Raw genomic sequence first — 17,383 nt, forward strand, 5'->3', positions numbered from 1 at the left:
TTGGTTGGAGCCCCACAGGTCTTGGTTGGTCTTGGTTGGAGCCCCACGGGTCTTGGTTGGTCTTGGTTGGAGCCCCACGGGTCTTGGTTGGAGCCCCACGGGTTTTGGTTGGAGCCCCATGGGTCTTGGTTGGAGCCCCACGGGTGTTGGTTGGAGCCCCACGGGTCTTGGTTGGTCTTGGTTGGAGCCCCACAGGTCTTGGTTGGTCTTGGTTGGAGCCCCACGGGTCTTGGTTGGTCTTGGTTGGAGCCCCACAGGTCTTGGTTGGAGCCCCACAGGTCTTGGTTGGAGCCCCACGGGTCTTGGTTGGTCTTGGTTAGAGCCCCACGGGTCTTGGTTGGAGCCCCACGGGTCTTGGTTGGTCTTGGTTGGAGCCCCACAGGTCTTGGTTGGTCTTGGTTGGAGCCCCACGGGTCTTGGTTGGTCTTGGTTGTAGCCCCACGGGTCTTGGTTGGTCTTGGTTGGAGCCCCACAGGTCTTGGTTGGAGCCCCACGGGTCTTGGTTGGTCTTGGTTGGAGCCCCACGGGTCTTGGTTGGAGCCCCGAGCCCCACGGGTCTTGGTTGGTCTTGGTTAGAGTCCACGGGTCTTGGTTGGAGCCCCACGGGTCTTGGTTGGTCTTGGTTGGAGCCCCACGGGTCTTGGTTGGAGCCCCACGGGTGTTGGTTGGAGCCCCACGGGTCTTGGTTGGTCTTGGTTGGAGCCCCACAGGTCTTGGTTGGTCTTGGTTGGAGCCCCACAGGTCTTGGTTGGTCTTGGTTGGAGCCCCACGGGTCTTGGTTGGTCTTGGTTGGAGCCCCACGGGTCTTGGTTGGAGCCCCACGGGTTTTGGTTGGAGCCCCATGGGTCTTGGTTGGAGCCCCACGGGTGTTGGTTGGAGCCCCACGGGTCTTGGTTGGTCTTGGTTGGAGCCCCACAGGTCTTGGTTGGTCTTGGTTGGAGCCCCACGGGTCTTGGTTGGTCTTGGTTGGAGCCCCACAGGTCTTGGTTGGAGCCCCACAGGTCTTGGTTGGAGCCCCACGGGTCTTGGTTGGTCTTGGTTAGAGCCCCACGGGTCTTGGTTGGAGCCCCACGGGTCTTGGTTGGTCTTGGTTGGAGCCCCACAGGTCTTGGTTGGTCTTGGTTGGAGCCCCACGGGTCTTGGTTGGTCTTGGTTGTAGCCCCACGGGTCTTGGTTGGTCTTGGTTGGAGCCCCACAGGTCTTGGTTGGAGCCCCACGGGTCTTGGTTGGTCTTGGTTGGAGCCCCACGGGTCTTGGTTGGAGCCCCGAGCCCCACGGGTCTTGGTTGGTCTTGGTTAGAGTCCACGGGTCTTGGTTGGAGCCCCACGGGTCTTGGTTGGTCTTGGTTGGAGCCCCACGGGTCTTGGTTGGTCTTGGTTGGAGCCCCACGGTTCTTGGTTGGAGCCCCACGGGTCTTGGTTGGAGCCCCACTGGTCTAGGTTGGTCTTGGTTGGAGCCCCACGGGTCTTGGTTGGAGCCCCACGGGTCTTGGTTGGTCTTGGTTGGAGCCCCACAGGTCTTGGTTGGTCTTGGTTGGAGCCCCACGGGTCTTGGTTGGTCTTGGTTGGAGCCCCACGGGTCTTGGTTGGTCTTGGTTGGAGCCCCACGGGTCTTGGTTGGAGCCCCACGGGTCTTGGTTGGTCTTGGTTGGAGCCCCACGGGTCTTGGTTGGAGCCCCACGGGTCTTGGTTGGAGCCCCACGGGTCTTGGTTGGAGCCCCACGGGTCTTGGTTGGTCTTGGTTGGAGCCCCACGGGTCTTGGTTGGAGCCCCACGGGTCTTGGTTGGTCTTGGTTGGAGCCCCACGGGTCTTGGTTGGAGCCCCACGGGTCTTGGTTGGAGCCCCACGGGTCTTGGTTGGTCTTGGTTGGGAACCCACGGGTCTTGGTTGGTCTTGGTTGGAGCCCCACGGGTCTTGGTTGGTCTTGGTTGGAGCCCCACGGGTCTTGGTTGGTCCTGGTTGGAGCCTCACGGGTCTTGGTTGGTCTTGGTTGGAGCCCCACAGGTCTTGGTTGGAGCCCCACAGGTCTTGGTTGGAGCCCCACAGGTCTTGTTTGGAGCCCCACGGGTCTTGGTTGGTGTTGGTTGGAGCCCCACGGGTCTTGGTTGGAGCCCCACGGGTCTTGGTTGGTCTTGGTTGGAGCCCCACAGGTCTTGGTTGGTCTTGGTTGGAGCCCCACGGTTCTTGGTTGGAGCCCCACGGGTCTTGGTTGGAGCCCCACGGGTCTTGGTTGGTCTTGGTTGGAGCCCCACGGGTCTTGGTTGGAGCCCCACGGGTCTTGGTTGGTCTTGGTTGGAGCCCCACAGGTCTTGGTTGGTCTTGGTTGGAGCCCCACGGGTCTTGGTTGGTCTTGGTTGGAGCCCCACGGGTCTTGGTTGGAGCCCCACGGGTCTTGGTTGGAGCCCCACGGGTCTTGGTTGGTCTTGGTTGGAGCCCCACGGGTCTTGGTTGGAGCCCCACGGGTCTTGGTTGGAGCCCCACGGGTCTTGGTTGGAGCCCCACGGGTCAAGGTTGGTCTTGGTTGGAGCCCCACGGGTCTTGGTTGGAGCCCCACGGGTCTTGGTTGGTCTTGGTTGGAGCCCCACAGGTCTTGGTTGGAGCCCCACGGGTCTTGGTTGGTCTTGGTTGGAGCCCCACGGGTCTTGGTTGGAGCCCCACGGGTCTTGGTTGGTCTTGGTTGGGAACCCACGGGTCTTGGTTGGTCTTGGTTGGAGCCCCACGGGTCTTGGTTGGAGCCCCACGGGTCTTGGTTGGTCCTGGTTGGAGCCCCACGGGTCTTGGTTGTTCTTGGTTGGAGCACCACGGGGCTTGGTTGAAGTCCCACGGGGTCTTGGTTGGAGCCCCACGGGGTCTTGGTTGGAGCCCCACAGGTCTTGGTTGGAGCCCCACAGGTCTTGGTTGGAGCCCCACAGGTCTTGTTTGGAGCCCCACGGGTCTTGGTTGGTGTTGGTTGGAGCCCCACGGGTCTTGGTTGGAGCCCCACGGGTCTTGGTTGGAGCCCCACGGGTCTTGGTTGGAGCCCCACGGGTCTTGGTTGGAGCCCCACGTGGTCTTGGTTGGAGCCCCACGTGGTCTTGGTTGGAGCCCCACGGGTCTTGGTTGGAGCCCCACGGGTCTTGGTTGGAGCCCCAAGGGTCTTGGTTGGTGTTGGTTGGAGCCCCACGGGTCTTGGTTGGAGCCCCACGGGTCTTGGTTGGTCTTGGTTGGAGCCCCACGGGTCTTGGTTGGAGCCCCACAGGTCTTGGTTGGAGCCCTACGGGTCTTGGTTGTTCTTGGTTGGAGCCCCACGGGTCTTGGTTGGTCTTGGTTGGAGCCCCACGGGTCTTGGTTGGTCTTGGTTGGAGCCCCACAGGTCTTGGTTGGAGCCCCACAGGTCTTGGTTGGTCTTGGTTGGAGCCCCACGGGTCTTGGTTGGTCTTGGTTGGAGCCCCACGGGTCTTGGTTGGAGCCCCACGGGTCTTGGTTGGTCTTGGTTGGAGCCCCACGGGTCTTGGTTGGAGCCCCACGGGTCTTGGTTGGAGCCCCACGGGTCTTGGTTGGTCTTGGTTGGAGCCCCACGGGTCTTGGTTGGAGCCCCACGGGTCTTGGTTGGTCTTGGTTGGAGCCCCACGGGTCTTGGTTGGTCTTGGTTGGAGCTCCACGGGTCTTGGTTGGAGCCCCACGGGTCTTGGTTGGTCTTGGTTGGAGCCCCACGGGTCTTGGTTGGAGCCCCACGGGTCTTGGTTGGAGCCCCACAGGTCTTGGTTGGTCTTGGTTGGAGCCCCAAGGGTCTTGGTTGGTCTTGGTTGGAGCCCCACGGGTCTTGGTTGGTCTTGGTTGGAGCCCCACGGGTCTTGGTTGGAACCCACGGGTCTTGGTTGGTCTTGGTTGGAGCCCCACGGGTCTTGGTTGGAGCCCCACGGGTCTTGGTTGGTCTTGGTTGGAGCCCCACGGGTCTTGGTTGGAGCCCCACGGGTCTTGGTTTGTCTTGGTTGGAGCCCCACAGGTCTTGGTTGGAGCCCTACGGGTCTTGGTTGGTCTTGGTTGGAGCCCCACGGGTCTTGGTTGGAGCCCCACGGGTCTTGGTTGGAGCCCCACGGGTCTTGGTTGGTCTTGGTTGGGAACCCACGGGTCTTGGTTGGTCTTGGTTGGAGCCCCACGGGTCTTGGTTGGTCTTGGTTGGAGCCCCACGGGTCTTGGTTTGTCATGGTTGGAGCCCCACGGGTCTTGGTTGGTCATGGTTGGAGCCCCACGGGTCTTGGTTGGTCTTGGTTGGAGCCCCACGGGGCTTGGTTGGAGTCCCACGGGGTCTTGGTTGGAGCCCCACGGGGTCTTGGTTGGAGCCCCACAGGTCTTGGTTGGAGCCCCACAGGTCTTGGTTGGAGCCCCACAGGTCTTGGTTGGAGCCCCACAGGTCTTGTTTGGATCCCCACGGGTCTTGGTTGGTGTTGGTTGGAGCCCCACGGGTCTTGGTTGGAGCCCCACGGGTCTTGGTTGGAGCCCCACGTGGTCTTGGTTGGAGCCCCACGTGGTCTTGGTTGGAGCCCCACGGGTCTTGGTTGGAGCCCCACGGGTCTTGGTTGGAGCCCCACGGGTCTTGGTTGGAGCCCCAAGGGTCTTGGTTGGTGTTGGTTGGAGCCCCACGGGTCTTGGTTGGAGCCCCACAGGTTTTGGTTGGTCTTGGTTGGAGCCTCATGGGTCTTGGTTGGAGCCCCACATTTCTTGGTTGGTCTTGGTTGGAGCCCCACGGGTCTTGGTTGGAGCCCTACGGTTCTTGGTTGTTCTTGGTTGGAGCCCCACGGGTCTTGGTTGGTCTTGGTTGGAGCCCCACAGGTCTTGGTTGGTCTTGGTTGGAGCCCCACAGGTCTTGGTTGGAGCCCCACAGGTCTTGGTTGGTCTTGATTGGAGCCTCACGGGTCTTGGTTGGTCTTGGTTGGATCCCCACAGGTCTTGGTTGGTCTTGGTTGGAGCCCCACGGGTCTTGGTTGGAACCCCACGGGTCTTGGTTCTTCTTGGTTGGAGCCCCACAGGTCTTGGTTGGTCTTGGTTGGAGCCCCACAGGTCTTGGTTGGAGCCCCACAGGTCTTGGTTGGAGCCCCACAGGTCTTGTTTGGAGCCCCACGGGTCTTGGTTGGTGTTGGTTGGAGCCCCACGGGTCTTGGTTGGAGCCCCACGGGTCTTGGTTGGAGCCCCACGGGTCTTGGTTGGTCTTGGTTAGAGCCCCACGGGTCTTGGTTGGAGCCCCACTGGTCTTGGTTGGTCTTGGTTGGAGCCCCACGGGTCTTGGTTGGTCTTGGTTGGAGCCCCACGGTTCTTGGTTGGAGCCCCACGGGTCTTGGTTGGAGCCCCACGGGTCTTGGTTGGTCTTGGTTGGAGCCCCACGGGTCTTGGTTGGAGCCCCACGGGTCTTGGTTGGTCTTGGTTGGAGCCCCACAGGTCTTGTTTGGTCTTGGTTGGAGCCCCACGGGTCTTGGTTGGTCTTGGTTGGAGCCCCACGGGTCTTGGTTGGTCTTGGTTGGAGCCCCACGGGTCTTGGTTGGAGCCCCTAGGGTCTTGGTTGGTCTTGGTTGGAGCCCCACGGGTCTTGGTTGGAGCCCCACGGGTCTTGGTTGGAGCCCCACGGGTCTTGGTTGGAGCCCCACGGGTCTTGGTTGGTCTTGGTTGGAGCCCCACGGGTCTTGGTTGGAGCCCCACGGGTCTTGGTTGGTCTTGGTTGGAGCCCCACATGTCTTGGTTGGAGCCCCACGGGTCTTGGTTGGTCTTGGTTGGAGCCCCACGGGTCTTGGTTGGAGCCCCACGGGTCTTGGTTGGAGCCCCACGGGTCTTGGTTGGTCTTGGTTGGGAACCCACGGGTCTTGGTTGGTCTTGGTTGGAGCCCCACGGGTCTTGGTTGGTCTTGGTTGGAGCCCCACGGGTCTTGGTTGGTCCTGGTTGGAGCCCCACGGGTCTTGGTTGTTCTTGGTTGGAGCACCACGGGGCTTGGTTGGAGTCCCACGGGGTCTTGGTTGGAGCCCCACGGGGTCTTGGTTGGAGCCCCACAGGTCTTGGTTGGAGCCCCACAGGTCTTGGTTGGAGCCCCACAGGTCTTGTTTGGAGCCCCACGGGTCTTGGTTGGTGTTGGTTGGAGCCCCACGGGTCTTGGTTGGAGCCCCACGGGTCTTGGTTGGAGCCCCACGGGTCTTGGTTGGAGCCCCACGGGTCTTGGTTGGAGCCCCACGTGGTCTTGGTTGGAGCCCCACGTGGTCTTGGTTGGAGCCCCACAGGTCTTGGTTGGAGCCCCACGGGTCTTGGTTGGAGCCCCAAGGGTCTTGGTTGGTGTTGGTTGGAGCCCCACGGGTCTTGGTTGGAGCCCCACAGGTCTTGGTTGGTCTTGGTTGGAGCCCCACGGGTCTTGGTTGGAGCCCCACAGGTCTTGGTTGGAGCCCTACGGGTCTTGGTTGTTCTTGGTTGGAGCCCCACGGGTCTTGGTTGGTCTTGGTTGGAGCCCCACGGGTCTTGGTTGGTCTTGGTTGGAGCCCCACAGGTCTTGGTTGGAGCCCCACAGGTCTTGGTTGGTCTTGGTTGGAGCCCCACGGGTCTTGGTTGGTCTTGGTTGGAGCCCCACGGGTCTTGGTTGGAGCCCCACGGGTCTTGGTTGGTCTTGGTTGGAGCCCCACGGGTCTTGGTTGGAGCCCCACGGGTCTTGGTTGGAGCCCCACGGGTCTTGGTTGGTCTTGGTTGGAGCCCCACGGGTCTTGGTTGGAGCCCCACGGGTCTTGGTTGGTCTTGGTTGGAGCCCCACGGGTCTTGGTTGGTCTTGGTTTGAGCTCCACGGGTCTTGGTTGGAGCCCCACGGGTCTTGGTTGGTCTTGGTTGGAGCCCCACGGGTCTTGGTTGGAGCCCCACGGGTCTTGGTTGGAGCCCCACAGGTCTTGGTTGGTCTTGGTTGGAGCCCCAAGGGTCTTGGTTGGTCTTGGTTGGAGCCCCACGGGTCTTGGTTGGTCTTGGTTGGAGCCCCACGGGTCTTGGTTGGATCCCACGGGTCTTGGTTGGTCTTGGTTGGAGCCCCACGGGTCTTGGTTGGAGCCCCACGGGTCTTGGTTGGTCTTGGTTGGAGCCCCACGGGTCTTGGTTGGAGCCCCACGGGTCTTGGTTGGTCTTGGTTGGAGCCCCACAGGTCTTGGTTGGAGCCCTACGGGTCTTGGTTGGTCTTGGTTGGAGCCCCACGGGTCTTGGTTGGAGCCCCACGGGTCTTGGTTGGAGCCCCACGGGTCTTGGTTGGTCTTGGTTGGGAACCCACGGGTCTTGGTTGGTCGTGGTTGGAGCCCCACGGGTCTTGGTTGGTCTTGGTTGGAGCCCCACGGGTCTTGGTTGGTCATGGTTGGAGCCCCACGGGTCTTGGTTGGTCATGGTTGGAGCCCCACGGGTCTTGGTTGGTCTTGGCTGGAGTCCCACGGGGTCTTGGTTGGAGCCCCACGGGGTCTTGGTTGGAGCCCCACAGGTCTTGGTTGGAGCCCCACAGGTCTTGGTTGGAGCCCCACAGGTCTTGGTTGGAGCCCCACAGGTCTTGTTTGGATCCCCACGGGTCTTGGTTGGTGTTGGTTGGAGCCCCACGGGTCTTGGTTGGAGCCCTACGGGTCTTGGTTGGAGCCCCACGGGTCTTGGTTGGAGCCCCACGTGGTCTTGGTTGGAGCCCCACGTGGTCTTGGTTGGAGCCCCACGGGTCTTGGTTGGAGCCCCACGGGTCTTGGTTGGAGCCCCACGGGTCTTGGTTGGAGCCCCACGGGTCTTGGTTGGTGTTGGTTGGAGCCCCACGGGTCTTGGTTGGAGCCCCACAGGTTTTGGTTGGTCTTGGTTGGAGCCTCATGGGTCTTGGTTGGAGCCCCACATTTCTTGGTTGGTCTTGGTTGGAGCCCCACAGGTCTTGGTTGGAGCCCTATGGTTCTTGGTTGTTCTTGGTTGGAGCCCCACGGGTCTTGGTTGGTCTTGGTTGGAGCCCCACAGGTCTTGGTTGGTCTTGGTTGGAGCCCCACAGGTCTTGGTTGGAGCCCCACAGGTCTTGGTTGGTCTTGATTGGAGCCTCACGGGTCTTGGTTGGTCTTGGTTGGATCCCCACAGGTCTTGGTTGGTCTTGGTTGGAGCCCCACGGGTCTTGGTTGGAGCCCCACGGGTCTTGGTTCTTCTTGGTTGGAGCCCCACAGGTCTTGGTTGGTCTTGGTTGGAGCCCCACGGGTCTTGGTTGGAGCCCCACGGGTCTTGGTTGGAGCCCCACAGGTCTTGGTTGGAGTCCCACGGGTCTTGGTTTGTCTTGGTTGGAGCCCCATGGGCCCTGGTCAAAAGGTGTGCACTATATAGGGATTGGGTGCCATTTCGCACATACTTACTGATCCTCTACCCAATACCCAACAGCTAAACCCTCTCTATCACCTCTTTGAGAGATGTTTACTGATCCCCTACAGTACCCAGTACACCCAGAAATTCCTAAACTAAAATAATACTGCGATATACTTTATCTTGGAAGTTGAACACTCCTACTCAGGTATGTGGATGAACAATGTTGTTTGTGAGATTCAATGTAAATAAGGAATTTGCAATAATAAAGTAAATGTAGATACATTTTAGATTTGTATTTCAGACTAGATTAGTATTTCAGATTAGATTAGTCTACTTCAGATTAGATTAGTCTATTTCAAACTAGATTAGTCTATTTCAGACTAGATTAGTCTATTTCAGACTAGATTAGTCTATTTCAGATTAGATTAGTCTATTTCAGACTAGATTAGTCTATTTCAGACTAGATTAGTCTATTTCAGATTAGATTAGTCTATTTCAGACTAGATTAGTCTATTTCAGACTAGATTAGTCTACTTCAGATTAGATTAGTCTATTTCAGACTAGATTAGTCTATTTCAGATTAGATTAGTCTATTTCAGACTAGATTAGTCTACTTCAGATTAGATTAGTCTATTTCAGATTAGATTAGTCTATTTCAGACTAGATTAGTCTATTTCAGATTAGATTAGTCTATTTCAGACTAGATTAGTCTATTTCAGACTAGATTAGTCTATTTCAGATTAGATTAGTCTATTTCAGACTAGATTAGTCTATTTCAGATTAGATTAGACTATTTCAGACTAGATTAGTCTATTTCAGACTAGATTAGTCTATTTCAGATTAGATTAGTCTATTTCAGACTAGATTAGTCTATTTCAGATTAGATTAGTATATTTCAGACTTGATTAGTCTTTCAGATTAGATTAGTCTATTTCAGACTAGAATATAATGCCAATGTGAGTGAGGCTTTTAGTACCATTACTGTGTCATTGGATGAAGTGATATCCACTATCCACAACGAGGCAGTAAGAAAACATTACCTAAGAAGTTCCCTTTATATTTCACAAGGTCTTCAGTGTCCCTGCTCCACAAACTACACATGTTAACACACGGATTGAAGCAACAGTCCATTTTACCATTAGGAATTTGGCACTCCCTGTTACATGTGCGTTTTTCTCATAGGGGGCTCTCAATTTATCCCCATTTAACCCGCCGTTTTAATGTTGTAATACGGTAATTCAGTGAACACGTCGGCAAGCAAGTGAAAAAGTCACAAAGAACCCATTGAAATAGCCCCCCTGTGCCACTAAATGTCGTAGAAACAGTCACCTCAATATTCGCCTTCCAACCGGCTCATGCCGAGGTGATCTTTGAACCGCTGGATCGCTTTCTAATCTCTGCAACTACTGATAGCATAGCCCTGCTAGGATTCATTCAGTGAACATCCCAGAACGAACGGAGTCGAATGTGCAACAGGACCTGTCTTTATCATTGCAGTCCTTATTATAATGACATGTAACGGAAAGTTAAAGGAAATAGCTTTGGATCGATGAACACTTTGCCTCGCTGAAAAGCGTTCCTTCCGTTTTTCTGTAGGATTGTAAGCATATTTATTTCAATGAAAACTCCATGCAGTATTTCCACGTTTTCTCTTTAGAGCAAGCGACGCATCAAAACTTTCTCCAGCACAACTCCAGGATTAGTCCTCGCCAGATATAATGTATTACTTCAGATCTTTAGTTACGTGCGCGCTTCTTTTTATTTCATTATCGAAATGTGTACAAGTGGACAGTAAGAAAGGACAAGGCTTTCTTGAGGACATATTGCGGTTTTACGGTGAAAATGGCTCTATTTCAACAGCACACCTTGAACACTTTCTGCTGCTAATATCAACCAGAAGACCAGCTTTTATTGTGGATGAGGAAAACCCACTTATCAATTCTGAGGTACATTGCGCCATATATTTAAGGCCATTTAACAACTTTCCTCCCAAAACAGTGTTTTTTTCCCCCCCTCCATGAATATTGTATTGATCTTGTTATTCACTACTATTCTGCTAGCCTAACGATGACGTCACTTTCCTATGGTAATGAGGAAACCGTGAAAATAAAAACCTTGCGTTTCAAAAAATGTCAGGGTGGATAACTCATTCAAATATATTACATTTTAATCCGTTTCTACGGTGCTTATAAGCAAATTCAAGAAGGTATCAATAGAATAAAAAAAATGAAATAGGTTATCAATTTTTTTTTTTTTTAAGACCACTGTTGAAAAATAAAATGTTCAGTAATTACTTACTCAGCACAATGTAATGCAAATAACGGTCTTATTTTTATGGAAGCCTGTTGAGATAGTAAGTCACAATAATGACAAAGTAAGTCATAATCATGAGATAGTACGTTTTTATTATGCAATAGTAACCCAGCTAGCTCATTTGATTCCTTGGAAGTTGTTGGACCGTACAATGTTTGGTTTCCCATTGGTTCTGGGAACGAAGCCATACATTTCTTGACCGGTAAAACTGAACTTTTTTCCCCAATGTTCTGAGAACTGAAGCGAAAATGCCTTTCTGGAGACATGTATTTGTAGGTTGCAGGGATGTTCTGAGAACGTTTTACTCTGGTTACTTGAAAGTGTTCCTGGGAGGAAAATTAAAATTATGAAAACAGAAATTATCTTTAAAACTTTCACCGAATGTTTCAATTAGACTTTTATTAACACTGCTAGCTTCTTTTGGGCAAACTTTTTTTTTAAATAATTCCAAGCACAGATAGGACACTTGGAAATTCATTACCTTAGGCATTAATCATGCAAACACACATTTCTTCATTGTGACACGGCATCAGTGAGATTTGAACCTATAATCCTCTATTCTCTGTCAATGGAATTAATCCACTGGGCAACCAAGATGGAGCTAACATTTGAATCTATTCGAACCACTGAAACTAAAACAATAAATAATCATTAAAAAACGATTTAGTCATCTAAAATAATTAACAAACCCGTTTAAAAAATGACTCTAAAATAAGAATAAAAACATAATTAATTATGTTCAATTAGTTTCTCTCTAAATAGTGAGTGAAACATTTATGGGGTTCTCAAGCTTTTTTTTCTAATGGGGTTTTCAAGTTTCAGAATCTGCGGGTCCCACTGAGATTGACTTTAATTTAAAGGTAGACTCAGCGAGATGACGTTGCAAGGAGCAGCATCACAGATATTGGTTGCGTTCTACTGCTCGGGACGTTGCATGCATCAACCAATGGTTGTAACGTTCAAAGAATGTTTTTTTTTTTTTTTAAAGGTATACAGAATATTCCTTTCTCAGCTTAAAAAAAACCCTCTATCTTCTATCTTGTTAAGTGTGTTCAGGTGTGTTGGCTAATTGGCAACACCTGATCTGAGTGCTTGTTTTCTTTTACATGGGGTCTGTTTGAATGGACTAAAATAAAAACAGCTTTTTATGAGTAAAAAAAACTAAACATGTTTATGTTGTCTTTATGGGAAGGAGCCATCCAATCCAGTGCAACCTTACAAATAATGACACTATTATCAATGTGGAAACAGATACCCAGCTCATTTTACAGCCTTGTTACTACGAATGTAAAAGGTAAGATGAGAAGATGACTTCAAGGTATGTTATGGGTAATTACGTGGTAATAAATTATACATGACCATGTATATTCATTGATGTTTCTTAGGTATTACTTTGAAACAGCCTTCCAGGACTGTATTACCAGTAATAAGCTAGTCCTTACTTGTACTTACCTTTGGGACTAAAATGTGTTACAATATAATTACATTTTGTGAGTATTTTCCTTGGTATTTCATATATATATATATATTACATTGAAATAGTGGTGTGACTTGGTTTTATCTGGTACTAGTGGTGTGACTAGGTAGTGGTGTGACTAGGTAGTGGTGTGACTAGGTATTATATGATACTAGTGGTGTGACTAGGTAGTGGTGTGACTAGGTAGTATCTGGTACTAGTGGTGTGACTAGGTATTATATGATACTAGTGGTGTGACTAGGTAGTGGTGTGACTAGGTAGTATCTGGTACTAGTGGTGTGACTAGGTATTATATGGTACTAGTGGTGTGACTAGGTAGTGGTGTGACTAGGTAGTATCTGGTACTAGTGGTGTGACTAGGTAGTGGTGTGACTAGGTATTATCTGGTACTAGTGGTGTGACTAGGTAGTGGTGTGACTAGGTATTATCTGGTACTAGTGGTGTGACAAAGGTATTATATGGTACTAGTGGTGTGACTAGGTATTATCTGGTACTAGTGGTGTGACTAGGTAGTGGTGTGACTAGGTATTATATGGTACTAGTGGTGTGACTAGGTAGTGGTGTGACTAGGTATTATCTGGTACTAGTGGTGTGACTAGGTAGTGGTGTGACTAGGTATTATCTGGTACTAGTGGTGTGACTAGGTAGTGGTGTGACTAGGTAGTGGTGTGACTAGGTAGTGGTGTGACTAGGTATTATATGGTACTAGTGGTGTGACTAGGTATTATATGGTACTAGTGGTGTGACTAGGTAGTGGTGTGACTAGGTAGTGGTGTGACTAGGTAGTGGTGTGACTAGGCAGTGGTGTGACTAGGTATTATATGGTACTAGTGGTGTGACTAGGTAGTGGTGTGACTAGGTATTATCTGGTACTAGTGGTGTGACTAGGTATTATATGGTTCTAGTGGTGTGACTAGGTATTATATGGTACTAGTGGTGTGACTAGGTAGTATCTGGTACTAGTTGTGTGACTAGGTATTATCTGGTACTAGTGGTGTGACTAGGTAGTTGTGTGACTAGGTAGTATCTGGTACTAGTGGTGTGACTAGGTATTATATGGTACTAGTGGTGTGACTAGGTAGTATCTGGTACTAGTGGTGTGACTAGGTATTATATGGTACTAGTGGTGTGACTAGGTAGTGGTGTGACTAGGTAGTATCTGGTACTAGTGGTGTGACTAGGTAGTGGTGTGACTAGGTAGTATCTGGTACTAGTGGTGTGACTAGGTATTATCTGGTACTAGTGGTGTGACTAGGTAGTGGTGTGACTAGGTATTATCTGGTACTAGTGGTGTGACTAGGTATTATATGGTACTAGTGGTGTGACTAGGTATTATCTGGTACTAGTGGTGTGACTAGGTAGTGGTGTGACTAGGTATTATCTGGTACTAGTGGTGTGACTAGGTAGTGGTGTGACTAGGTATGATCTGGTACTAGTGGTGTGACTAGGTATTATATATTTTGATCAGCCAGGAAAATAAATAAATATATATAAATAAATATATAAATACATATATATATATATATATATATATATATATATATATATAAATAAATATATATAAATGAATATATATAAATAAATATATAAATATAAATACATATATAAATACATATATATATATAAATAAATATAAATACATATATATAAATAAATATAAATAAATATATATATAAATATATATAAATATATATAAATGAATATAAATAAATATATAAATATAAATACATATATATATATATATATATATATACATATAAATAAATATATATAAATACATATATATATATACATAAATAAATATATATATAAATAAATATATATAAATAAATATATATATAAATAAATATATATAAATATATATATATAAATATATTACATGAATATGTTGGATCGTATTAATGTCTTATTCAATCACCATCACTGCTGCATCTTGAATGATCCCGTATTGTTCCATCACAGTTATAAACATAACACCACGCTGTGTTATATTCTAATGTTGACAGTAATGTGAACCCCTTCTCTCTCTGTCCCCTGCAGTGTCCCTCTGTGGGCCAGATCTTGTCCCACTATGGGTTGACTAACGCCAGTCAGCTGACAGTGGAGCATCTGGAGAGGATCTGTCCTGCTGTGTTGACTCAGGTGCTGCTGCCCTCCTGCCCATATAAAAACCCCACGGCCCTGCATCCTGTTACCTACCATGGTGAGTACCACGGTACTGAAACCTGTTACCTACCACGGTGAGTACCATATTAACCCTAGGTACTGAAACCTGTTACCTACCACGGTGAGTACCATATTAACCCACGGTACTGAAACCTGTTACCTACCACGGTGAGTACCATATTAACCCTCGGTACTGAAACCTGTTACCTACCACGGTGAGTACCATATTAACCCACGGTACTGAAACCTGTTACCTACCACGGTGAGTACCATATTAACCCTCGGTACTGAAACCTGTTACCTACCACGGTGAGTACCATATTAACCCACGGTACTGAAACCTGTTACCTACCATGGTGAGTACCATATTAACCCACGGTACTGAAACCTGTTACCTACCATGGTGAGTACCATATTAACCCTCGGTACTGAAACCTGTTACCTACCATGGTGAGTACCATATTAACCCACGGTTGAAAACTGTTACCTACCATGGTGAGTACCATATTAACCCACGGTACTGAAACCTGTTACCTACCATGGTGAGTACCATATTAACCCTCGGTACTGAAACCTGTTACCCACCATGTTACCTACATGACCTACCATGTTACCTACCATGTTACCTACATGACCTACCATGTTACCCACATGACCTACCATGTTACCCACATGACCTACCATGTTACCTACATGACCTACCATGTTACCCACATGACCTACCATGTTACCTATATGACCTACCATGTTACCTACCATGTTACCTACATGACCTACCATGTTACCTACATGACCTACCATGTTACCTACATGACCTACCATGTTACCTACCATATTACCTACCATGTTACCTACATGACCTACCATGTTACCTACATGACCTACCATGTTACCTACCATGTTACCTACCATTACCTACAATGTGCTGAATTTGAGCCAGATCTTCCCAGAACTGGATCTGGCACCTCTCAGTTTTGGACTGTTTCGTTCTGGAACACATTTACCAGGATCCGGTACCTCTCCTGGCATGAAAAATAATTGTCACTATTTGCAATGTAAAAATTATAGTTAAAGCTTGATGCCCCTGTGCTATACGAACCACGAGTTAACGCTTGATACACCTGTTCTGGTCCATATGGACCTGAGACTCAGCTTTATAATCAACCTCATTGTTCTTGGGGACAGAGGGAGCATGAAGGAATGAGATGATTATCTGGGCTGTTGAGAACACACACACATACACACACATACACACACTCACACACACACACATACACATACACATACACATACACATACACATACACACAGACACACGCTCACTGATAGCTAGCTGATGATAGAAGCAAGGTTTCAGATGCACATTCCTGCAGGGAGCAATTCCTGTGTGATCAAATAAAACCCAATGTGCCCTAATACTGTCATAAGATATCCTTACTACCCCAAAGTACCCTATAACCTAATACTGTCATAAGATATCCTTACTACCCCAAAGTACCCTATAACCTAATACTGTCATAAGATATCCTTACTACCCCAAAGTACCCTATAACCTAATACTGTCATAAGATATCCTTACTACCCCAACGTACCCTACCCTATAACCTAATACTGTCATAAGATATCCTTACTACCCCAAAGTACCCTATAACCTAATACTGTCATAAGATATCCTTACTACCCCAACGTACCCTACCCTATAACCTAATACTGTCATAAGATATCCTTACTACCCCAAAGTACCCTATAACCTAACACTGTCATAAGATATCCTTACTACCCCAAAGTACCCTATAACCTAATACTGTCATAAGATATCCTTACTACCCCAAAGTACCCTATAACCTAATACTGTCATAAGATATCCTTACTACCCCAAAGTACCCTATAACCTAATACTGTCATAAGATATCCTTACTACCCCAAAGTACCCTATAACCTAATACTGTCATAAGATATCCTTACTACCCCAACGTACCCTACCCATAACCTAATACTGTCATAAGATATCCTTACTACCCCAAAGTACCCTATAACCTAATACTGTCATAAGATATCCTTACTACCCCAAAGTACCCTATAACCTAATACTGTCATAAGATATCCTTACTACCCCAAAGTACCCTATAACCTAATACTGTCATAAGATATCCTTATTACCCCAACGTACCCTATAAGCTAATACTGTCATAAGATATCCTTACTACCCCAACGTACCCTACCCTATAACCTAATACTGTCATAAGATATCCTTACTACCCCAAAGTACCCTATAACCTAATACTGTCATAAGATATCCTTACTACCCCAAAGTACCCTATAACCTAATACTGTCATAAGATATCCTTACTACCCCAAAGTACCCTATAACCTAATACTGTCATAAGATATCCTTACTACCCCAACGTACCCTATAACCTAATACTGTCATAAGATATCCTTACTACCCCAACGTACCCTATAACCTAATACTGTCATAAGATATCCTTACTACCCCAAAGTACCCTATAACCTAACACTGTCATAAGATATCCTTACTACCCCAAAGTACCCTATAACCTAATACTGTCATAAGATATCCTTACTACCCCAAAGTACCCTATAACCTAATACTGTCATAAGATATCCTTACTACCCCAAAGTACCCTATAACCTAATACTGTCATAAGATATCCTTACTACCCCAAAGTACCCTATAACCTAATACTGTCATAAGATATCCTTACTACCCCAACGTACCCTACCCATAACCTAATACTGTCATAAGATATCCTTACTACCCCAAAGTACCCTATAACCTAATACTGTCATAAGATATCCTTACTACCCCAAAGTACCCTATAACCTAATACTGTCATAAGATATCCTTACTACCCCAAAGTACCCTATAACCTAATACTGTCATAAGATATCCTTACTACCCCAAAGTACCCTATAACCTAATACTGTCATAAGATATCCTTACTACCCCAAAGTACCCTATAACCTAATACTGTCATAAGATATCCTTACTACCCCAACATACCCTATAACCTAATACTGTCATAAGATATCCTTACTACCCCAACGTACCCTACCTATAACCTAATACTGTCATAAGATATCCTTACTACCCCAACGTACCCAACCTATAAC

General features: G+C 48.8%; 2 protein-coding genes across 3 annotated transcripts in view; one reads left to right on the top strand and one right to left on the bottom strand.

The window, feature by feature from the left end:
- Window positions 1-4,671: 4,671 nt before the first annotated feature.
- Window positions 4,672-9,649, bottom strand: LOC139383657 (proline-rich protein 2-like). Its single transcript, XM_071128193.1, has 4 exons — window positions 9,642-9,649; window positions 7,352-7,597; window positions 6,219-6,483; window positions 4,672-4,959 (listed from the first exon to the last, which is right to left on the bottom strand). Exons 1-4 carry the CDS (start codon window positions 9,647-9,649, stop codon window positions 4,672-4,674), a joined length of 807 nt encoding a protein of 268 aa, XP_070984294.1.
- Window positions 9,601-17,383, top strand: part of LOC139383955 (metal cation symporter ZIP8-like) — a 32,414-nt gene continuing 24,631 nt past the window's right edge. The window contains exons 1-2 of one of the 2 annotated variants that reach the window (XM_071128580.1): window positions 9,601-10,238; window positions 14,123-14,285. In XM_071128580.1, coding sequence (XP_070984681.1) covers window positions 10,011-10,238; window positions 14,123-14,285 — 391 coding nt within the window. In that variant the 5' untranslated portion in view covers window positions 9,601-10,010. The remainder of the gene's footprint in view (window positions 10,239-14,122; window positions 14,286-17,383) is intronic. The other variant, XM_071128579.1, reaches the window with a different exon arrangement.

This window comes from Oncorhynchus clarkii, chromosome 25 (assembly GCF_045791955.1).
Source record: "Oncorhynchus clarkii lewisi isolate Uvic-CL-2024 chromosome 25, UVic_Ocla_1.0, whole genome shotgun sequence".
NCBI lineage: Eukaryota > Metazoa > Chordata > Actinopteri > Salmoniformes > Salmonidae > Oncorhynchus > Oncorhynchus clarkii.